The sequence below is a fragment of the Cervus elaphus genome, chromosome 3 (genome assembly GCF_910594005.1).
Source record: "Cervus elaphus chromosome 3, mCerEla1.1, whole genome shotgun sequence".
Taxonomy (NCBI): domain Eukaryota; kingdom Metazoa; phylum Chordata; class Mammalia; order Artiodactyla; family Cervidae; genus Cervus; species Cervus elaphus.
The window spans coordinates 26819158-26843575 of record NC_057817.1 but is presented as its reverse complement, the minus strand read 5'-3'; the positions used below and the strand labels follow the sequence as shown (position 1 = coordinate 26843575).

General features: G+C 40.4%; 1 protein-coding gene and 1 non-coding gene across 3 annotated transcripts; one reads left to right on the top strand and one right to left on the bottom strand.

Moving 5' to 3' along the window:
- Positions 1-574: 574 nt before the first annotated feature.
- On the top strand, positions 575-24124 carry EIF4B (eukaryotic translation initiation factor 4B). Of its 2 annotated transcripts, none has more exons than XM_043883216.1 (15): positions 575-729; positions 7626-7763; positions 8709-8917; positions 10296-10412; positions 11610-11664; positions 12307-12441; positions 15153-15290; positions 15377-15550; positions 17743-17971; positions 18967-19064; positions 19852-20065; positions 20586-20641; positions 21212-21317; positions 21579-21651; positions 22024-24124. In XM_043883216.1, exons 1-15 carry the CDS (start codon positions 717-719, stop codon positions 22099-22101), a joined length of 1833 nt encoding a protein of 610 aa, XP_043739151.1. In that variant the 5' UTR covers positions 575-716; the 3' UTR covers positions 22102-24124. The 2 variants fall into 2 exon arrangements, with proteins under 2 accessions (XP_043739151.1, XP_043739148.1); XM_043883213.1 differs by having other exon boundaries at positions 18967-19079.
- LOC122686552 lies at positions 4189-4295 on the bottom strand. Its single transcript, XR_006338828.1, has one exon. It is a non-coding gene; the product is annotated as a U6 spliceosomal RNA (small nuclear RNA).
- Positions 24125-24418: the final 294 nt, after the last annotated feature.

Below are 24418 nucleotides of genomic sequence, written 5' to 3'. Positions count from 1 at the left end.
AGTAAAAGATCATGGCAAGTAAGTGATGAATGTTACTTTCTTTCCCTTCTGCTGCCGCTGCTGCTAAGTCGCGTCAGTCGTGTCCGACTCTGTGCGACCCCATGGACTGTAGCCTACCAGGGTCCTCTGTCCCTGGGATTCTCCAGGCAAGAACACTGGAGTGAGTTGCCATTGCCTTCTCCGTCTTTTCCTTCTAAACATCCCCAATTAAAACCATCCTTAAGCAGAATGGTGGGTTTATTTTGCTTTAACAAAAAGCAATTTACAAAGAAACTCAGAATCTCCCCAGGAAACCAATTGTGGCACGCCCATTCTGGATTCCAGCCGGCCTCCAATCTGTGCCTGAGAGGTGGAACTTGACAGCGCGGCGCCACCCCTTACGTTTACCGCACTGGCAGGAAGCCTGGGGATCAGGAGACCCCGCCCCAGGCTCAGAGACCTGCCCCTCGTCCGCCCGTCGCCCTACGTAAAGCGTGAGGGGTTTCGCGACAGTGCAGGCTCCACCCCTTTGGCCACATGTCGCGCAGGTCTTCCAGTCGGATGCCGCGTCACCTCCTCGCGCTGCTTTACGAACCTAGAGGAGCGCCGCCCCGCCTCCTGTGTCCCTCCTCAATTCCCCGCCCCCTCTCAGTTTCGCGTCTCCTAGCCCGACGCGCTCGCTATAATCACGTGACCGCCTCATCCGGGTCCTTTGCGTTCTCTCTCCCTCTCCCAACATGGCGGCCTCAGGTGAGTGAGCGGCCGAGCGCGGCCAAGGACCAGGCTCCGAAGCGACTCTCCGAGCCTGATCCACTGATTCTTTGGAGTCGGGGGGTGGGCGGCACCTCTTCCCTTTGGATTTTGGGGCTGCGGCAGGCTGGCGGCTGGGCCATGTTAGGTTATTGCCTCGGGATGTTTGGGGGGAGGGGAAGGACACCTTCCCCTCCCCCCTCACACCCTTTTCACCCCATCTGCGCGAGGTTGGATTGGGGAGTAATGGTAGACTCTGGCTTGAGTTGGAGTGAGGAGGAGCCGTAGAAAGATCAGCGGGAGATGTAGGCCTTCTCATAGACGTGAAGCACTGTGCCCGCGTGAAAGCGTGGAGGAAGGAAGGAGGCGGTTGGCGCGCGGACGGGTGCACTCTGAACTAGGTCTCCAAGGCGCGAGGCCGTTGCGGACGGGAGTGGGGGCAGGGAATAAAAGGGGAGCAGTTAGAACCCGAGCGCGAGTCGCTGGTGGGGCGGAGGAAGGCGGCGGTGCGCGTGCGCGGTCGGAAAGCCTAGGGTACTGGAGACTGGCGCGCCTGAAAAGCACGCGCGAGAGCCCAGATGGGAAGGTTTTACGCGCCTGTGTTACTTTCTCTTTAGGTCCTTCCACTTTTTGCTCTTCCCCTTCTAGAGTGTGATCCGGCCCGTATGTTCTTCCAAGGGTAAATGGGTTAGGTTTGGAGGTTGGCGCTACTAGAATTAGACGGGAGTGGGGAACCCGGTGTGGTGCGCCCACGTGTTGCAGGAGAGGAAGCAGGGTGGAGACCTAGATTTCTTCTAGACTTTTTCTTACTCAGTCAACACAGTTTTACTTGAGCGTGAACTGTGTATTTGTCAGGCATGGGTTCTAGATGTTGGAGATCCAGTGGTGACCAAGATCAGAGCCCTTGACAGCTTCCGTTTTGGTTGAGCTTTGATAGCCCCAGTAGTGGGGTAGGGCCTTTTTTTTTCTTTTTTTTTTTTAAGGTAACTGCACAACTGCTAGGAGTTGCTTTTAGAAGAATACTAGTGGCTGGAGTTGATTTCTTGTTTAGAATTTGAGAGGAAATATCACTTTCATGTAAGTCTGCTTGCACTTCTGATGGACTTAGTAGAGAGTTGTGCCAGCATTTTGTTAACAGTGATTTTAGAATGGGGGATATGATCTCTCCTCCCTGGCATGAGCCTGCATTTTACAAAACATTTGTTGAACAATTTATCTCTGAACACTCATTTCTCACCAAGAATTTCTCTTCTCTGTTACATAGAGATGTATGTCTTTGGAAAATGTTGAGGGAATTGAGGTGCAGTTGAGCATATCTTTTACTAGTGTAGTACTTGACAATTGACCTGGCACTTTTCTGTGTGTTGTCTAATTTGATGTTCTTTGAGATAATGCAGATGTTGGTTATGTTCTGTCTGAGGAAGATGAAAATTACTTGTTTGAGGTCACTGTATGCAGATGGCAGAATAAGGTCAAAATCTTTGAAATTTATCATTCTTCTCCATTATCAACCTGGGACTAACAAGGTTGGTTTCTGTGTCGTCATATAAGTTTTGGATGCTGCCCAGGAGCTTCATCTGAAGTACTTTGGCCTGAATTTGTCATCTTGATGTCTTAGTGTCATAGTTAGTGAAAAGCCTGTATTCCCTTTCTGTATAACTTGTGTGGAATTTTTTTAGAGGTAGAAGACACTGATAGCATTGTGTTCATTTTGCAAAGTTAAGTCAAGTCCAGACTGGTAAAACAGATGTGCTTAGTGAGGTCTCTTCTTTCACTCTACCTGAGTGGAAGCCCTCATCTCCTTTAATTCAGTTACATGAATCTTTCAGCTTGTGTACTATGTGTAAGGGCCCACTTTGGACCTTTTCCATCGTATTGATTTGGTGTATAATGGGTATACACCCATTCTATTAATACAGAGCCACTGTATTAATGGGTCTGTAAAATTAATGTATTTTCAGTATACTTCTTGATGGCCCCTGAAAAAACATCTTATATTTTCTTTGTGAAAATACATGATAAAACTTAACAGGCCTCTTTTACTTTTCTTTTAATTAGAGGAAAATTGCTTTATGATGTGTTGGTTTCTGCTGTACACAGGTGAAACAGCTATAACTGTACATATATCCCCTCCCTTTTACTTTTAAATGAAACTAAAAAATTCTTTGCAATAATACAGTATCCATTGTGACCCATTATTGACCTTCAAGAACTGAAGTTGTCCCAAAGCTAACTATTGGATCTGTGTCCTTACCTATAGGGGATCAAATGTATTTGACACGGGTTAACAGTTTGTGAGATGACTGCTTTGGGATTGTGTACCTGTGTGCACACAAGACCTTTCATTTGCATAACACTTCAGAATGCCATTGTATGTGGCATCTTGTTTGATTGTTTTTTTATCGTAAGATAGTGTCCATGGTGGTTTTCATAGTGCTGACCCCTATAGTTAAAAATGGTTTCACTGGTTGCTATTATATGCGGTTCGTGTATTACCTATCTTCATATGCCTTCCTGTACCATATGTTTGTTATTCTGGTAGTAAGGTACCTAGATTCAGAGAAGGTCAAGGTTAAAATGTCTTATGAAAATTCAAGTACAAATATAAAGAGAAGTATCAAGGTAAAACATTGTATTTCTAAGTAATGTCACTTTTTTTTTTTTTTTTTTTTAAAGTTTATTTATTTATTTGGGATGCACCAAGTCTTAGTTGCAGCATGTGGGCTCTAGTTTCCTGACCAGGGATTGAACCCTGGTCCCCTGCATTGGGAGTGCACAGTCTTAGCCACTGGACCACCAGTGAAGTCCCAGTAATGTCACTTTTAAAGAAAGTATACTTTTCAGAGAATCTTAAGGTGTAAGTCACATACCATGTATGTATCCTTGAGATAGAATAACCTACTACATTGTATTCGTCGCAAAACATCCTGAAACTTGTTTTCCAGATCATGGGGAAAGGGATTAACTTTGGAATTTGGGGTATTCTTGTTTTAACTGGTTGGTTGTAGTTAAATATGTGTATGTACATTTATAAGTGCACTCAACCAAAGTCAGTTTCTTAGATTTGTATCGGATATTGCTGTGGTCCATGTGTGATCAAAATTGAGTATGTGTGGAGAGGTAAGGAGAAAACATTGTGGCATTTTCCTCAAACTGTGTCAAGATGAAGTTGAACAAAGAGATCCCATAACAATAGGGGTCAAGGTGGTTCCCAGGTGGCTCAGTGGTTTAAAAAAAAAAAAAAAAAATCAGCCTGCTAATGCTGGAGATGCAGGTTCAATCCCTGGTTCAGGAAGATCCCTTGGAGAGGGAAATGGCAACCCACTCCAGTATTCTTGCGTGGAAAATCCCATGGACAGAGGAACCTGGCAGGCTACAGCCCATGACGTTGCAAAGAGTTGGACATGACTTAGCATGAGCAAGATGGTGAAGCTTGTTGATCCTGACTCAGTCTTCTTTTTAAATATGGAACGCTTCACGAATTTGCGTGTCATCCTTGTGCAGGGGCCATGCTAATCTTCTCTGTATCATTCCAGTTTTAGTATATGTGCTGCCGAAGCGAGCACCCTGACTCGGTCTTTATTCTCTGCTCTGCTAAACAGTAGCACAGTAAAGGTTGAGGACTCTTAATGTTATGATACTGTGCCACACTCTATGAAACCTCTTTTCGTGCTGTGCTCTAAACAGCAGTAAATAAGTCTAGTTCTAGGCACTCTGGTATTTGGGCAGATTGCTTTTTTTGTCGTTGTTGTTGGCTGCATTGGGTCTTCATTGCTGTGAGGGCTTTCTCTCGTTGCGGTTCACAGGTCTCATTGCAGAGCACAGGCTCTAGGTGTGTGGGCTTAAGTAGTTGCAGCTCACTGGCTCTAGAGCGCAGGCTCAGTAGTTGTGACACACAGGCTCAGTTGCTCAGTGGCAGTGTGGGATCTTCCTGAACCAGGGATTGAACCCATGTCCCCTGCATTGGCAGACAGATTCTTTTCCAATGTACCACCAAGGAAGTCCAAGAACTTAATTTTTCCAAGAAACAATGCCTCATTTAATTATTAAAAACTATGTAAATTCTTCTTCCTGAATAAGAGATACTAGTTTAAGAGGGAGAAGTAGGGCTGCATTGTACAACAAATAAGCTTTTATTGCTTAAAGTACTTTAAGGTGTCTACTGTTTTATTTAAAGAACTAACAGTTTGTCCATAGATTTTACCACTCCAGTATATGTCAGTTGGAGCTTTTATTACTAATACAGTGGAGTTAGAACAGGAAAACATTCCAAGAAAACTAAAGAAAGCAATTTTACTTTCGATCAGCCTGATAATCCTGAAGATTTGGCTTACTGTAGTCACTTTTCTGCTAATGTGCTTTGTATAGGGCTAGCATGTCCTTTTGTTTGTCTACTTATTTATTGATGTGAAAATACCACTTAGAACACTGGTTCTCAACCATGGGCAATTTTGTCTCTCCCACCCAGGACACTAAGTCTAGGTTTGGAGATTGCTGTTGAGTATACAATACATGGTACAGTGTCTCCCTGCCCTCCCCCCAAACAAAGGATTACCCAACCTAAAATGTCAGCCAGCAGGGCAGAAATTGAGAAAGAGTTAAGCTGATCAGTTGTAGTATTTATTTTTATACCTATCATAACAAAGCTTAACTAGATGAGTATATAAAGAGCTTCACAAGTACCTAGTATTTAGTTAGTAAATTACAATTGTGATGAGGCAAGCAGGCAGTTAGAGGGTTTAATAAAACTTCTGGGACTTGTGTTTTTTTTCTTGTCCAAGTGGATTTGGTCTTAAATAATTGGGATGTGTTTTATTATATGGTTGAACTTTCACCAATTCACAAAAAACTTAAAGACATTTAAGAGTTGGATCGGCTCAGTCACTGTGTCAAGGGTTTGATACTGCTGGAGCATTAAAGGATGCTTTACTTAATAAAAAAGAGAACATCGTTGAAGTCCTAAACATGGAATGGACATAGATATTGCAGGAGCAAGAGGTGCATGAAGGATTTAAATAACATTGTTTCTCAATTATTAGAATAAAACAGAGTGGAGAGAACATCTAGGTTTGTTAATTTCACTTTTTTAAAGGCTTGTTCTGTTAATCTGCTGCTTATATTATGATTGAGTCAGTGCTGCTGCTAGATTTAAAGAATTTAGAGGTCTTGAGGAAGAGTTTTAGTTTGTCTTTATATGAAGGCTATCATCATCCAACAGTGATTTCTCAGCCAGAAGTTTTTGGAGGGGCCAGTCACAGAATCAGAGGGGAAAGGGATATGTATCGTTTGAAAAGACATTCTAAAATGGTGTTTTAATTTTCTTTTTTGGACACACTATTTTGAAATTTTAAATGACGTTAAAGGAGAATGTGAGATTAGTTTGTCAAGAGTCAAGGGGTGATAATTGAGAAAACCTGATATAGAAAATTGATTTACGCCAAAATCAAACAAAAGACAGATTGGTTTTCCAGCTTGTGCTGTTTTGGCATTAGATTTGTATGTAAAGCAAAGGGGGAAAAGTGATACCTCTATCAAACTATTATTCTCATGTTGGGCTTTACCTCATTGAATGGACTGACTACCAGTTCTATTTTTATTTTCTCAATGACCAGACAGATCGTGAAGCCCCATGAAGGGTAAAGCTCTCTAGCTAGCATCATACAAGTCCCACTTACTTTTTAATTGAACAACTAAAATAAGCCTATACACTATCATTCTACCACAAAGGTATGTTTTATGTCTTATTCAAATTAAGATTTCCCCCAGGACTTTACATATGAGCTAGGAGCAGTATCAGTATTATCAAACTGCATAGCTACTTTCTTTCAAAGCATAGGATAGAGCCACAGTATAACCTGATGATCATAAATGAGTTTTGGAATAGGGTTACTATTAAGTCACTTTAGAGACACATGAAAACTTCACATTCAAGACCATATTTTCCCTATATAATTGTAGCCAAGTTTGTCTGTTTTGTGCATTGAGACCATAATTCTTGAGGTTCATTTTGTGTCCAGAAGGTTCATAACATTCATAGCAAACAGGTCTTTAGTTCCTGAGAGTTGTATTTTAAAGGAAAGGTAAGTACCAGGTGAGAGAACGGCCTTCGTTCAGTTAAGCAAATGGTGCATCGAGTTACAGACTCTTCATCATTTTGGATTGAAAATTGAAAGTTTGTTGAGAATTGGAACATGGAGAAGGGACTCATCATTATAAAAGGCATGAAACTGATCTTTGTTACAACAGAGCTGCTTGTCATGGTTTTTTGGGGATTTTGCTTTTGTTTTCCTTAGCCATGTCACAGCTGCTCTGAAGGGCCAATTCTAGAACTTCAGTTAGTCCTTTCAGCTCTTCTGCATTAGCTGCTGACTGGTGCCATCTGAGAAGAAGTTCTAAGGATTGGAGAGTTAGAGCACCATGGTCAGGATTCCTAAAGATTTCATAACTGGGGAAAACAGTAAATTGCTGGTTCTCAGGGATTTCTTATGTTTTTCCTTTAGTATAATATCTCATTTTCATATGTGGTGTTAAGGTAGGGAAGGAGTGTCAGAATATTAGAGCAGAGATTTTGTTTTGTTTCTTTGTGTCCCGGGAGCAATGAATGTAGTAACCTTTCTTAAACACAAATAGTTAAATTAAAAATCTCAAATGATACACAAGAGAATGTAGTAGGAAATAAAAGTTTGCCCCCCCCCCCCATTTTACTTTTCACTTCTCATTGGGTTTTCTCCTTTATATCTGCATGGAATTCTTTCGTATAAATGTACCACAATCTAAACCTTTGATGGGCCTTTTTTGTTGTTTTCTTATAAGTACATTTAACAATAGTGCAGTGTACAATTCTGTAAAGACCCAAGTATTGATGAATAATCTTTCTCTTTTTTTTTTTGAAACAGCGAAAAAGAAGAATAAGAAGGGGAAGACTATCTCCCTAACAGACTTTCTGGCTGAGGATGGAGGGACTGGTGGAGGCAGCACCTATGTCCCCAAACCAGTCAGCTGGGCTGATGAAACAGACGATCTGGAAGGGGATGGTGCGTTTCCTTCTGTTATCCATCATGCCTGGAGTTTCTGAACAAGATCTATCCCATAATAATACTTCACACTTGCAATTTGGAAGAAGCGTACTAATTTTGTAGAACCTGAAATCTTATGTTTATGTATTTGTACATAACAAAATAGGTTAAGGCTGTGAGTTTGAAATAGGGACTAAAGTGGTGATTCAAGAGGGCTTAGTGCCAATTCTGGCTGTTACAGTAATAGAGTTTTGTCAGGATACTGTCCTTTTAAGCCTTGTTTTCTTCATTTGGAAAGTAAGGACTAGATGATTTCATTTTAGGTCTAAAATTCTGTGATGTCCTCATAAAGTAAGATGGCAATATAATCTATAAGCTGTTTATACTTAACAGTCAAGGAATAATTTGTTTAGTATGAAGGCATGGTGTTCCTGAGTAAACAAAAATGGTCTGAGGGAAAGGAATAGGAATAGTAATTATGGTGGGAAAATATTTGAAGAAGTTCTGTGCCTTCGCAGAATAGCTGGCAACAGGCAGGAGCTATAAAGTCATTGGGCCTGACAAGTCTGATCACCCATCATTTTTGTCTAAAAGCCTTCATTGCAAACTGAAAAATACTTTTTCTTTTGTGACCTATTTTTGTATTAAGAAATTTCATCTAGATTGTACCTTCTATAAGTGTTGATACCTGAGGTACAAACTCATGGGCAGTACCGTAGGGACAGTATCTCCTAGCTCCATTAGGATTACCATCCTGCTGGGCTATCATCTGTGACCTTGGTAGGCCAGTTACAAAACCTTCCCAAAATCTTAGTTTCCTTTTGTGTAAAATGGGGAACGAGCTCACAAGATGACTACAAAGCTAAGGTGGAATAAAATTGGCACTTCGTGTAGGTCCTCTTATTCTACAGTGGTACTAAGGGAAGTTTCTTCTGTTGTTTAATGTCTACTTTTCTACCGTAGTTTCAACCACTTGGCATAGTAATGATGATGATGTGTATCGGGCACCTCCAATTGACCGTTCCATCCTGCCCACTGCTCCACGGGCTGCTCGGGAACCCAATATCGACCGGAGCCGTCTTCCCAAATCTCCACCCTACACTGCTTTTCTAGGGAACCTGCCCTATGATGTGACAGAAGACTCCATTAAGGAATTCTTTAGAGGATTAAATGTAAGTGTGAAGGATTTAGGTAATGAACTAGATAGGGAGGGTAGAATAGTGACTGTCTCTTGAATTCCTATGTTGAGAAAAGTTCTGAGGTTATATATAGACTTAGAAAAAAAAATCAGTATATAATTAAGTGGCATTTAGGCCCTCTGGCTGAGAATTTTCTCGTTTGGACAGTCTTATCGACAATTTAATGCCATATTGATACAGGGAGAATCTGTCAAGAACATATACCCTTCTTATTAAGAAACTTAAGGTGACATACCCAGTTGAATGTTGAAAAGTGGGAAGAAAGTTTCTCTGAACTCAGCTATTCTGTTAATGACATACAGGCTTATAGCAAAACTACATTTAAGACTACGTTTAATATTTTATATGAATACATTTAACTGAGCAGATATGTAGTTTATATTAACAGAATCTGTTCACATATAATGGAATTCACAGGCTTGCTTAAAAAGCTTAAGGCAAGATGTTTGAAAACACTGATCTGAAAGTTTCCAAGACAAAATATGAGGTACCTAGAAGTCCTTTTTCCAAACTTTGATGAAAAAATACTTAAGATTTCAAAAGTGGAAGGAGTAATAATTTCCAATTCTATTGGGTTTTTCTCCAGAGTCTTTGCCAATAAGAAGACATCTGTATTCCCTTTTATTTCGTTCCTTTTCCTGCTCTACTCATGAGTGGAGTCAAAATAGAATTTGAAAGCAACTAACAAAATCCATATCTCAGAAGCCCAGAATAAAGTATCAAATCAGTGATGCAAAAGATAACTTGAATATATGCACAGTGTTAGAGAAGTGAAGAAATAATAAGGGTTAGAAAACAGACACAAAAGGTGACAAGAAAGTAGTTAGAAGTATGATCTGGTGCTTTATCATCTCAGAATTTGGCAGAGAGGGTAAGGATGGTGAGAGTTCACAATCCAGTGTTTGATTCAGTCAAGCTATAAATATGTGAAAACAGTAAGTAATGTTTCTCAGATAAGTCAGCTTGTCATATACTGCCCAGAAAAGCTTTTGGCAAAAACTGAGTCTAATTTCTGAGAGAAAAATTGAAAATCAATTAATTGTGAAATAGGCAATTCCTCTTAATTGAAAAACAACTTAGAAATACAAAATGAGGCAGAAGTCAGGAGTACAAGGAATACACTGAACTTGTTCAAGTGTTTTAAAGGTTAAATTCATACTGTTCAAGTTGAAAAGATTTTAACAAGGTATATAGTGAAGTCTCTCTTGTATCCCTCTGTACCAGTTTTCCTCCTGGAGACATCTAGGTTCTTGTATATTCAGAGAAATCTATTGCATACACAGTGTCAAAAAAAAGAAGGCAAGTGAACAAGGACATTGAATTTGGGAACTATTTCTTATTTCTTCTTTAGATCAGTGCGGTGCGTTTACCGCGTGAACCCAGCAATCCTGAGAGGTTAAAAGGTTTTGGTTATGCTGAGTTTGAGGACCTGGATTCCTTGCTCAGTGCCCTGAGCCTCAACGAAGAGGTAAATAAAATAAGGGTGGGGTTAAGGGCTGGGAGCTAACAACTCTTAAGTTTCTCAAACTGATTATTTTTTAGTCTGGGTCTTTAGCTATTTCAGAGATTCCCACAATATCTACAAAGAAAAGCCTGGATTATTTATCAGTATTCCAGTTAACTTTCAATATCTAGCAAGTTACACTTCCCTTCAGCAAGTTCAGCAGGGCTTAGTAATAATTTTAAGAGAGCTCAGAAACATTTCTAAAATGTCATTTGTATCAATACTTGCTCCTAGGAATGACAGTAAACATTCAGTCCTGCTTTTTTACTATTGCCTGTAGATGTTTTCCTACCTAGACACACCAGAGGTTCAGTAGGGAGAGAAAATTCAGTTGTTAATACATGAAGGGGAATGGAGATTAAATCTAATTGTGCTCAGTTATTTAAGGCCATGTATGGATTAGTTGGGCTTGCCCAAGCAGGAATATTAAATCAGTTAGTTGCTTATTAGTGATAAAAAGTTTCTAATCTAGGAACTGCTTTTTTACCTCTAGTAACTTTAGAAATCAAACTGATTATATCTGGGAAGGAAAAAAAGGCTCTTTTTTAAATTCCAGAAACCTCTCTTTATTGAGAAGGCAATTTCCAATGACATTTGTGGCATTATTCTGTGGTCCAAATCTGACATTGGACGTGATTGAAAGCAACTCCTCCTAAAATATTTTATTTGTGTATTTAGTTAAATATTAATATATGAAAAACAAAAGTTGTTGGAAGTTTTTCTTTTCATGTCACTTTTAGGTTTCATTAACATTGCTAATTTTTAACTTCTCAGTCTGGATAAGAAAAGGATACCATACAACTGTTATTGTCTGAAGTTTGCTGAATTGACTATAATGTAAAAGGATTATACTTAATAAATTGCCTGTGATAGTTAAAAAGTTAAATCTATTCTGTGAGATTTGACTTTATAAAAATAGTAAGATAATTGAGCTGACATTTATTTAAGCCCAACTTAAATGTTAATTCTACGAGGTTATTTTATATTCGAGTCTTTATAGAGGATTCTTTAGCCAACAGATTGTAGTGTTGGCTAGATTACAGTGTTTTTCCTTTATCTTCCTTCCCCCAGTGCTTCTGCTATGCCCAGACGTTCAAGGTCACTCATGGGATTTGTGCATAATGGGGCAAAAGGTTGGTTAATATGGTCCTATGCTCTCAGTCTCTAGGTAACAGGAGAATTCGAGTGGACGTTGCTGATCAAGCACAGGATAAAGGTGAGAAAGCTGACTGAACGTGTTCAAGTGTTGTTTCGTCTGGTCCTAGGATGACAAACCAGAGGTGCCCTTCCCCAGAAATTTTTAGTGGAGGCCTACCTTAATCTCAATCAGTAATTGTTGGCTGAGGGTGGTTTTGCTTCACAGGGGACATTTGTCAGTATTGGGAGACATTTGGGTAGCCACAAGTGTGGGGAGGGCTGACATCTAAAAGAATCCCGGGACTGTTCTATAGTGTGTATGATGGCCCCCACAACAAAGAATTGTCCAACCCAGAATGTTAGTTGTGTTGAGACTGAGAAACCCTGATTGGCTTACATGAACATTAAATATATACTAAATAAATTACATACCTAGCACTCTGGACACCAAGGGAGCCCGATTCACGTGTATTTTAGAGGCTCCTGGCCTATATAGACAATGAGACAGGTAAGCATTAAACCAGTAGGAATGAATGTGAGGAAGGAAGTCATTTGGTTGAGTTGAAGAGTACACTAACAGGGGTGGGATGACTTCATGACAACGCTGTGGTATAAGCAGGTATCGTGTGTGAGGCAGTAGGGGTTGTCTACACGTGCGAAAAATACTTGGCAACAGTTTTTGTGAGCTAACCTGTGGTTTTTTTATTTGATACATCCGTAGACAGGGATGATCGTTCTTTTGGCCGAGATAGAAATCGTGATTCTGACAAAACAGATACCGACTGGAGGGCCCGTCCTGCTGCAGATAGCTTTGATGACTACCCGCCTAGAAGGGGTGATGATAGCTTTGGAGACAGTAAGTTCATTTTCATCCAGTTAGTTTCTTCTGTGTTCTGAGGGTGTTTTGTAATTAGACAAATAACAGAAAATTCATTACCTTCAAAAAAATCCTAGATGTCTACCCATACACCACGTACTTTTGTGGGCTCAGGATATAGCAGTGAACAAAACATAAAATACTGCTCTCTGGACATTATTTTAACAGGGGAGAGATGCAAATAAAATGTGTAATTTAGAGATGACTAAGTAGTGGTTTGTTGATATAATGGACTGCTTGATAGCATAACATACATGTGATGACAGGGATAAAATTCAAAACTTGTTTAGTGTGGCCGAGCTTCATGGCTTATGGGATCCTAATCCTCCTGACTAGTAATTGAACCCAGGATCCCGGCAGTGAAAGTGCTGAGTCCTCACCAATAGACCACCAGGGCGTTTCCGAAACCTGTTACAGTGAGGAAGAAAAGCAAAAATGTGGAGGAATTTTAGAGCAGTATCATGTAGTGTAAACACGTAAGTTTGTAAAGATAAGTGCATGGTAACGTAACCACCCTCATGATTATGGATAGAGGGTGGAGGGAATTCTTTCACTACATTTGTAACATGCTACTTTTTAAATTTTGAAACTGAAATAAACATGTAAAATATTGACAGAGTCCTCCTTGACATAGTTAAGATGTAGAAAGACAGAGTCATGTTTGTATCTGATTTTTAGATCAAGTCTGTGACTCAACAGAGCCTTGGGAGAACTACTTAGGCACTTTTACTTCAGTATCTATGCAAGAGGTTCTATTATTAACAAGGGGAAATGGCTCTTGAAAGGAAAAGTAGACAATCAGCCCAAGGGGTCCCAGGAACATGACAATTTTCTCACCTCAGATATTAAATTTAGAGAAAGTAAGATGGATAATAACAAGGAAAGACTAGGCCAGGGCCCCAAAGTTAGCCCTGCCAATGTGGTAGAGGTAGGTCCCGCACTGTGCCACAAAGGGTAGACACCCCTGTCCCAAGCCAGTAGCCCATAAAAGACACCTTGGGAGTGGGGCAAAGTATTATGCTAAATGTTTTGTATATTTCCAGAATATGCTGTCTTATAATAGCATAACTCCTGTGCTACTTTTCGTCACTGTGGATCCCTGCTCTCTCAGTGCAAGTTTATAATTTATAAAGTTTGTTTATTTACTTTTTTATTTTGCCCATGCCACGAGGTATGTGGGATCTTAGTTCCCCATCTAGGGATTGAACATGTGCCCCCCCTGCGTTGGAAGCGCAGTCTTAGCCACTGGACTGTCAGGGAAGCCCCTTCGTTTATAAAATCTAAACTACCTGTGGATGAATGTTCATGTAGACAAAATGATGACCTTTGCAAAATGAAACCATTGTTTAAAATGAAGCTGTCAAAAAATAAATAAATAAAATGAAGCTGTCATAAAAATAATATCTATCTTTGATCTACTCAAGTAAACTCAAAACGTCTTTTAAGTTGGCTGTTTCATTTTTTAATTAATTGGTTCATATTGAGATGTTGAAGTGTTTTAATTAACCGATTGTCATATGTTGCATATATTTTTCTCATTTTGATTTGTGGTATATGTCATTATTTTTCCATGCCAAATTTTTGTTTTCCCCACCACCACACCACATGGCTTTTGGCATCTTGTTTCCCTAACCAGGGATCAAACCCATGCCTCTTACTGTGAAAGCTTGGAGCCCTAACCACTGGACCAGCTGAGAGTTCCCTCCATGCTAAACTTTTAAGTAGTCTTTGATTCTTTGATATCAAGTGGGAAAGATTGCAGTTATATTTTCTTCTGGTGTTTTGTGCTTACGTTATTTAATATTTAAATCGTTGATCCTGGAAGTTTATTATGGAATATACAGCCGTCCATGTCTCCTCCCCCCCATATCTGTGGGGATATATTTCAAGATACCACCACCCCCACATGGATGCCTGAAACCTTGGATATTACTGAATCCCATGTGTTACTCTGTGTTGTTCCTATACATACATAGCTATGAAGTTTAATTTATAAATTAGGTATACTAGAGATTAACAATAATAATAATAAAATAGAACAATTGTAACAGTATACTGTAATAAAAGTTACATGAATGTGTTGTCTCTCAAAGTATATCTTACTGTACTATACTGTGTGGGTACGCTGGACAAAAGGGATGATTTGTATCCTGGACAGGTTGGAGGAAGAGAGCATAAGATTTCATCCATGCTATTCAGAACAGCACACATTGCTGTTACATTTTAAAACTTAAGAATTGTGTATTTCTGGAATTTTCCATTAAAAAATTTTGGCTGTAGTTGACCACAGGTAACTGAAACTTCAAAAAGCTAAACCACAGATAAGGCGGGACCACTGTATATTTATCTCTCCCCTAACTTCCTCCTAAATTGTTACCCCAAGACTTCCCTGGTAGCTCTGTCGGTAAAGCGTTCCACCTACAGTGCGGGAGATCTGGGTTCGATCCCTAAATTGTTACCCCAGGAACATTTATTGAATCACTAGAGAACTTTTTAAAAATAACTATCGAGAAAACTTAATTTAATACAAATTATTCTGCCTTGGATATAATATTTTTGTTGTTAATAAAAACAGACACCTCAGCGAATATGAGCTCGAAACCAAACTGACCTAATGGGCTGTCATGTTTCTTTTTATTAGTAGTGTCAAAGAAAAAGGAATGATGTTACCTGTCTCTCTTCTTCTCTAGAGTATCGAGATCGTTACGATTCAGACCGATATCGTGATGGGTATCGGGACAGTTACCGTGATGGCCCACGCCGGGACATGGATCGATACGGGGGCCGAGATCGCTATGATGACCGAGGTGGCAGAGACTATGACAGAGGTCATTATAAAACACAAATGAAATGGTCTTCAAGAGCTTCCTTCTTCCCTCCAGTGTGATGATTACAATTTGGGATCTGTTTACAGGCTACGATTCCAGGATAGGCAGTGGCAGAAGAGCGTTCGGTAGCGGGTACCGTAGGGATGATGACTACAGAGGAGGCGGGGACCGCTACGAAGACAGATACGACAGACGAGATGACCGGTCCTGGAGCTCCAGAGATGATTACTCTCGGGATGATTATAGGCGGGAAGATAGAGGTAATCATCTTGTCTGCTTGCTTGATGGAGCGTTACAAGTAGAGGAGTAACTGGTTGAAAATTTCCAGTTAATGGGCACAAACAGAATCTGCACATAGTTAAAAGAGAAAAATGCATCAGAACAGGATAGAAAGAGCATTAGATTAAAATGAACATGATGAAAATAAAGTCTAGTTCTAACCTCTCTTAGCATATAGATTAAAATTTAATTGAATAGACAAAAAAGGAAAAAACCATTTGCTAGACTCTTATAGTAAGGTCTCACTTAAAATAGGCTGTTTTAGCCCCACTTTTCAAGTGAAGAAATGAAACTCAGTCACAGTCTTACAGCCAGTAATTGGTAGGCAGTATGGGTTAAAAACCAGGTGTTGCTTATTTCAATGCCAATATACCAAATGGTTGGTATTCATTCATTAATGTTAAGATGTCAGTGTACCTATTGTAAAATTAATGCCCCTAATTTCATGATCACTTATATAAAATGTGTTGTTACAACTCTACCTCCCAAAAAGTATTGTAAATGGCCACCATTTGTTGTTCTGACTTCAGTGATGTCATTTTAAAAATGCTATATCCGGGAGCTCGCTAATGGCCTAGTGGTTAGGATTCTGGGCTTTCATTGTCCTGGCTTGGGTTCAGTCCCTGGTTGGGGAACTGAGATTCTGAATGTGGTACAGCCAAAATTAAAATTTAAGTAATGTATCTGGTCCAGAATTCTTCTCTGTAATTCTATTTAGCACACCTAGAGTTGATGATTAGTAAGTATTCAATGTGGTAGAGGTACAAGTAATGTCTCCACTTTGAAAAGTAGAGGCTCAGATGCAACCTTCGTTAACTACTGACCTTTGCTTTTCATGTTGTCTCCTCTCCCAGTAGTTGATTTCCACCCGCCCATCACCCCCAACTCCTAGGATCTGCCCCCTTTCCTCCAGGGTCACTGCCACTGTCACTGTTCAGACATGGTTGCTGTGCCCATGTTATTAACATTTCCCTCTATTTTCACATTGGTTTGGGTTGTCTTTCTGGAACAATATCTAATTAGGTTATTATTATTATTCTAAAACCCTTTTTTGTCTCTTGATGGCCTGAAACATACCCTTTTGTACTTCTGACATAGACAAAGGCCTTCACTGCTCTGCCTCTTCATACTCCTGCTGTTGATACAGTATCTGAAATATAAGTGTTCAGGTTATTTGTTGAGTAGGTAAATGAAATTATCAAAGGAGGAAGAAGGGGACACTGTGTACCACAGTGGGAGGAGTAGTGGAGTTGCTTCAATAATGTGGGTTTCATTTTTTGGTCCACCCTCTATTAGGTGTGTGACTTCAGTGAGTTCTTATTTCTGACCCGTTGTATCCTATTCACATTGGTTATGGCCCCTTGAGTTATACAGATGAAAAATGTTACCTTAAAAGTTACATAAACTACTAATGTAAAACCTTTATAGAAAATTTAAATTTTGCTACACAGTACTCTGTTTGCAAATACATAAATATGTACAAAAATAATAAAGACATGCATGAGAAGGATAAATAGCAAATTGAGCATAGTAGTTTGGAGAAGACAACATGGCTAAGCATGTTACCAGGGAAGGCTGTGGAAATTTTTGCAATGTTTTAAGTCGGGTGGTTGATGTACACGAGCTTTCTTTATATCTTTTATGTCTTTTGTATGTTTGAAATGTTTAGGATAAACACTGATTTTTGAGAAACACAATCTCCTTGAAGCACTCAGGTTTATCTTGAATTATTCTGACAGCTTGGATCCAGGAAGAAACCAGACCCCTTTAGAGTTGACATTGTGGTGTTCACTGTTGCATGCTTTTCCCTATGAATCCCTGTCAAATTTATATATTATACACAGATAAAGAATACAAGAGCTGGAGTCTTCCCCAGCATAGTGTTACAAGTTCTTCTTAACCTACTAAAATGATTCATCTTCCACACCACATATTTTAATAAGATACTTTCATCCAATATCTTATCATAGTTCAAAATCCCCCCAGATGATAGTAATCATGGTAAATGATCAGTTTAATGATCTGCCTCCTTACCTTTGTTGGATTGGCTAGCCACTCTTTAATCTGAATACTAAATAGCATTTCATAAGAGATATGTCTGGCAATCTGACTTTTAGCCATCAGCTTCTAGCGATTTCCAAAAACTATTACTTAAGAGTTTTATTTAACTTAGGTCCCCCCCAAAGACCCAAACTGAACCTAAAGCCTCGGAGTACTCCTAAGGAAGATGATTCCTCCGCTAGCACCTCCCAGTCCAGTCGGGCAGCCTCTATCTTTGGAGGGGCAAAGCCTGTAGACACAGCTGCTAGAGAACGAGAAGTAGAAGAGCGGCTACAGAAGGAACAAGAGAAACTGCAGCGTCAGCTGGATGAGCCAAAACTAGAGCGACGGCCTCGGGAGAGGTGAGGTGATCTTCAGTGACGGGTTTCCCATCCATGAAGCCCATGATTCTTAATGGGGGCATTGTATCTCTAGGACTCTTGGGAAATTTGTGTGAGTGTTCCTGGTTGTCACTTACTAGCATTTAGTGCTCATGGGTGGAAGTTGCCAAGTGGCAGTGAGTGAGACAGTTTCTTTAGTTAGGGAAGAGTTGTGGCCTGTCCCTCATGATTTTCAATAGGCCTCCTGGGCCAAGCGCCTGCAAATTTTGGCTGACCTTTAAGAAAAAAAATTGCCAAACCCTGCCTTAGTGTATAGAGTAAAATCCAACCAAAGTGAGGTGAATGGATTTACTTTTCAAGTTATTGGAGATGGAGTAGAAAGAATGTTTTCACTCGTACTAAGTATAGGCTGTAAATTATTTTCTAGTTATAATAATCTGATAAAACTAGACCTGGTTTTTTGATTGATTGGCAGAATTGTGTTGTCAGTAAGGGAGCACAGAGTTACAGATTCTGTAGAAGAATGTTCTTAACCCTAACCAACACTTGGTGAAGTACAGGTTTTCCCCGATGTCCAAAAGTAGAGCATTCCTACAAAACTTTTTATAAGCCAAAATGGTATAAATCAAAGAAGCAATTATTTTAGGACACGTTTTGCTAACAGATAAAAAGCTTGCTGCAAAACCAACACTGAACTGTTTTCACTTTTCATGTTTTTTATAAAAGCAGAATCCTCAGGATTTCTTTCCAGTAGCAGCAGCATATATGGGTCTTTTTGTAAAAGTAAAGTGGCATAAAGGTAACTTTGAAGCAAGTGATACTTGTATTTAGAACCCAAGTGTGTTAAATGTCTGCCACTTTGAAATGGTTTGAGCAAGAAAGACAGGTTATACACCCACAGATAAAGCCAACACGATAAAACTTATAAAGTGATAGTTCTTGAGGGGTCAGCATGGGTCCAAGGTAGCCATCACTGAGCCGGACGTGATGTATTTTGTTAAATCTCTTTTATACAGACACCCAAGCTGGCGAAGTGAAGAAACTCAGGAACGGGAACGATCGAGGACAGGAAGTGAGTCATCACAGACTGGGACCTCAGCCACATCTGGCAGAAGTAAGTCAGACCAGGGTGGGTATTTCATTATTGCCCTTTTCCATAACCTAACATATCCATAGCCAAATTATGCACAGACTTTGGAATATGAAATTTAGTCATGGACTCTTTATTTGAGTTATCATGGATTGGTCTGACTTTCATATCTGCTCTGAAAAAATCTGGGAAATGGGTACCAGAAGTGACTTAGTTGATCAGTTTAATAGCCTCCCACTGAAAAGTACACTTGACTGTTGGGTTTGTCCCCTCATCTTAGGTTCTTGTGTCACTTTGTTGTTGTTGTGCTGGGTCTTCATTGCTGCAGGTGGGCTTTCTCTAGTTGTGGAGAGAGGGGGCTGCTCTCCAGTTATGATGCATAAAGACTTCTCGTTGCGGAGCCCAGGCTTTAGATGATGGGCTTTGGTAGTTGTGGCACACGGGCTGTTTCTCCACGGAATGTGGACTCTTCCAAGACCAGAAATCAGATCCGTGTCCCCTGCAATGACAGACATTCTCATCCAGTGTACTAGGAGTGGAGTCCAAAGTCTTGTATCACTTTTTGTTGTGAGTGTTTCTACATGTTTATCAAGTACTAACATTTTAACACTGAGAACAAAAAAGTTTATAATCTAAGGAAAAAACAATACTATTTTATCTGTGGGGAGCCAAATTCAGCTCTGTGTTTAAGAATAATGATGGAAAGCAGTATACTTGGATGTGGACCATTTTCCACTCTTCAGGTTCTAATAGATTATTATCAATAAGCCCTTTTTTCTGATGCTTTGAATTTCCTATTCTGACCTCACAGATGCACGAAGAAGAGAGAGTGAGAAGTCTCTAGAAAATGAAACCCCCAATAAAGAGGAAGACTGTCAGTCTCCAACTTCTAAGCCTCCCAAACCTGAACAGCCTCTAAAGGTAATGCCAGCCCCTCCACCAAAGGAGAATGCTTGGGTGAAGCGAAGTTCTAACCCTCCTGCTCGATCTCAGAGCTCAGACACAGAGCAGCAGTCCCCTACAAGGTGAGTCAGCTTGGAAACATGGCAGTTGGTTGGCTATAGACTCTTCAGTGCTGTTTTCTCATGGTGGAAGGTGCCCTCTGGGGTGCTGGCCTTATGGCATCTGATAAGTTCTGCCATCTTGGCTCTCATAGTGCAAATTCTGTGGTGTGCCGGTGGTTCAGTTTTCTGGAGGTTTGCTAGCTGGTTGACATCACTTTGGTGACTCAGTCTGCACACACTATAAATCAGAACCCTCAAGTGCCTCATTATGGCCTTGGGGGTCACGTCACTTCCCTTAGTCTTAGGATTCTTATTTGTAAAGTAGAGGGATAAGATTAACCTAACATGACTATGATGATTCTAAGGATGTGACACTTAGTCAAGTTCACATAATTGCTCTAATTGTTGTCTTTTCCCATAATGTTTAAAAACATTAAGTTTGTGTTTTTATTTTTCTGTAAGACTTACTGCACTTGACATAGACATTTCTGTTCCTTTCCTAAGATAAGCTGATGAATGTGATTACATGTTTTCTTTCTAGTGGTGGAGGGAAAGTAGTTCCAGCTCAACCATCTGAGGAGGGATCATCAAGGAAAGGTAAGGCCAAGAGGGAAGTAGGCCATTTGCCAAGATAGAGACCTAAATTTAAAAAAAAAAAAAAAAAATAGAGGAACTGGAAAATACTGAACTTGATTGTATTTTGCACCTTTTTTGTTGTTGTTAAAAGTTGGTTGTCTGCCTTTTCTTGCCAGTAGAGGGCAGGAGTGGCTTGTTTGGAGAAAACGTTGAGCCCTGCCCTTTCCTGATAGAACATTTCTTTGAAAAGGGAAAGAAAAGGGGGTGGAGAGGAAATTGACATGCTTGGTCCAGATTAGAAATGTCGCCATCTGCAAGGCCAAGGTCACTACACGGCGTCATAGTCCTTATTTCCACTTTGCTTTTCATGATGGCGTTAACCACACAGCGGAAATTTTTAGTGGATCTTATTTAGGGTGTGTGACTGATACAGAGGACATGGAAGAAGGGCTTAGGAACGAAGTCTAGATCAGAGGTAGTTTTCATTTCCCTCAGTACCTTTGGGCACACTTCTCTTCAGCTTAAGGGAAACCTGAGAGTGGGAGTGTTTATTTTCCTTGACTTCCATTTATTTTTGTGCCCCTCAAACAGATGAAAATAAAATAGATGGGGTAAGTGCCCCAAAAGGCCAAAGTGGGAACTCCAGCCGTGGTCCGGGAGATGGAGGGAACAAAGACCACTGGAAGGAGTCAGACAGGTATGCATGTCCTTTCTTCATTTCTAATCTCTGACCTGATGCTAGATAGCTGTCTCTTTGTAATTAAGTTCTTCAAGCATTGCCAGTTCCCACTGTGAACCTGTTAAAGTCAGCCAATATAGTCAGTTACAATTCTGAGAATCTAGAAATTCCAAAAAGTCCAGATAGCCAAAATTGTTGACTGGATGTGCCTATCAGTATCTGAAAACTGTTTGTGGGTGTTGGGAGAGTCCTCTCCTAAAGGTATTTCTGTCTCTGCAGGAAAGATGGCAAAAAGGATCACGACTCCAGATCTGCACCTGAGCCAAAGAAAGCTGAAGAAAATCCAGCCTCGGTGAGTGTCAAAGACTTCCTCAACTTCCTGTGACCCACTTTCACCACTGAAATTCTGTACATGCTGCAAATAGAGTGGTTGATAGTGGGTATTGCTGCTTGTTTGAAATAGTGAAAAAAGCTTAGGCTAGCTTTTTTCCTTCATTCTACCTTTCACTACTCTGATCCCCTCTTCAAGATAAAAGGTGATGTATGCCTTCCATAAGAACACACCTGCCTCCAATCAACTCTCCCCAGCTACAGCTCCATCAGAAAAGCCCGATAAGCAAATGAGTGGGTGTGGTCTGGACATCCACCTCCCATCTGCCGCAGTATCCTGGTCCTTGGGTTTTGCTGTGAGAGTTCAAGGCCTTATCTATCTTGTCTGTTACAGAAGTTCAGTTCTGCAAGCAAATATGCTGCTCTCGCCATTGATGGTGAAGATGAAAATGAGGGAGATTACACCGAATAGACCTCTGCATTCTGTGCTTTCTCCTAGTCTCTCTCCGCCCTGGAACATTCGAGAGCAAATCAAACCTCTATCCAGACAAGACAAAATAAAACTCACCATCTCCTGGAGACCTTTCTTAACTTTTTTTTAAAAAAACACAAAATGAAATTCTTTTGCATGCTGCTGCAGCCTTTAAAGTATTGAACTAACAGGAGAATCACCAGTGTAGCCAGAGAAAGAGACGTACAGCTTTTAATGGAAAAGTTGTGGTGTGTTTTTATGACACATGCAATTGCCTGTGTGATTAGTGCCTAGGGGCCTCCGTTTAGCAAAATGCAGTGACAGTGATGCAGTGTCTGGAATCTAGTTGGGCAGTAGACAGGTATAAGGAAGAGTGAGGTTCCTACCTTTAATTCTTACTATCCTGTTGTGGCATACATGAATTCTCAAATATTATCTGAATAAATTCTCCATCCTCGGCAAGGTAGGTTTAGTCTCCAGGAGGCTGCCAGCCCCTCCTCTCATTTAGTTCTGAGTTACTGGGGCCAGCCTATGGGGAGTTCCTTCATTTGTACCCCCCAGGGGGGTAGGTGGAAGTGAGTCTACAGGCCACTGAAGAATAGGACTGTTTGGTGACCAAAATAAATGGGGAAATCGTGGTTTGAAAAGAAGGTTGGGGGCTTGATGAATTATCTTGCACCAGTAATAGAGAAAATGGTATATGACCTCCAGTAAACACATGAATGGTTTACTTCCTGGAGCAGGAAGCACTTAGGGTTCGTGGGAATTCCCAAATCTTTTTGTGTCCTGGTTTCACCCTTTCTTAAACACTATCCCTTCTGAAAGTTCAAATAAATCCACATTCTGTTGAAATCTTGAAGTTTAAAAATTCAGACTTTGTCATCATCTTAGGTTCCTTGTGCTAGTCTTTCCTGTTCCCTTCCCACAGACTTGGACTTCGGTCACACTCTTGATCTCCTAGGCATCCTCTAGAGCCCCCTGGGAGCTGTCTAATGAGGAATCACTACTGCCTTTCTTAAGCAATTCTTGGCTCCTTCATGTCTTGAGTCTCACTCCTTCCCTTCAGCTATTCCTGCTCCTGCTGCTTTGACCCCTTTTGCACCTCAGAAAACTTCAGAATTACCAGTCTTAGGTGGTGAGTGTGGCCACTCATCCACATTGGGGTGAATGGAAATTAAATTGGAAACCTTTCTTACAACCTTGATTGGTGTTGGGGGGTGTGCTTTTTGAAAAAGTTTCCATCTCTGCACTGAAATCCCACACAAATGTTTGGGTTTATAATGTGGCCTAGACCAATGTGGGGGGGTGGGTTGGTTCTTTTTATTTTTTTAGCATTCCTTGCCAGAATGAATGATAATGGAGAACAATTTAACAAGGTTCTTCTCTTGCAACACAACAGCTTTACTTGCCTGCTTTTATGTGCACCTTGGTACTATCAGCTCAATAGATGGGGTCCTTATGGGCAGTATTGGTACCTACAGAGAAAAGACACCTTGGTCTCTTTTATTTGCAAGCTTTTTTCCCATCAGTCCTAGGTTAGACCCTGTCCAACCTTGCAGGGTGTTGGTTTATGAGTGCTGCAGCAGTGAGTGTAATGCATCATTTACCCAGTGGACATAAAGGACATACCAAGTGAAGTAACTTTAAATAATTGGCTTGGAGTGGCTAGTAGCTAGGAAGTGGCTTTTAGAGATACCCAAGGTTGAGAGGGTATTTTTTTAAACCATTTGCTATAGATGTTGAAAAGGTAGGGTTTGCCCTCTTCATGTCTACTCCTTCCAAATAGATGTATACAAAAAAGCTGTTTTTTCCCCCGTTCCTCTACTCTGCCACCCTGTTAAAACAGACAGGGATTTATGACCCGCTCCTCATCACATGTAAAATTTGTACAAAAATATCTTCTATGAAAATGATTTGTAATCTGTAGACTTAATACCTGGGAGATGTCTTGAGATGTAAAATCCCATCCTTTGGGTTTTGGGGTTTATTGTTTTCTCCAAATAAATCTGATCTTTAAAGTTCACTTTAATGCTTAAATTTCTTGATATGCATACCACATTCTGTCCACTGACAGTCTGCTCTCCACACACACACCTTGCTGAAGTTCTCTCTCGGTACTCGATACCACTTTATGCAGCTGAAGTGTGGGACTGCAAGCAGCATCTGTTGATTAAGGCCTCAGAACTGGAAATATGTATCAACTTCCCCTCCATCATTTTTGCCTGGTGTTAACTTTTTAGTACCTGAGAGTATCTGCATCCCATTTCCTGTACTGTTTATTTTAATCCTAAGATAAGCAGGAACTCTAGGGCTACAT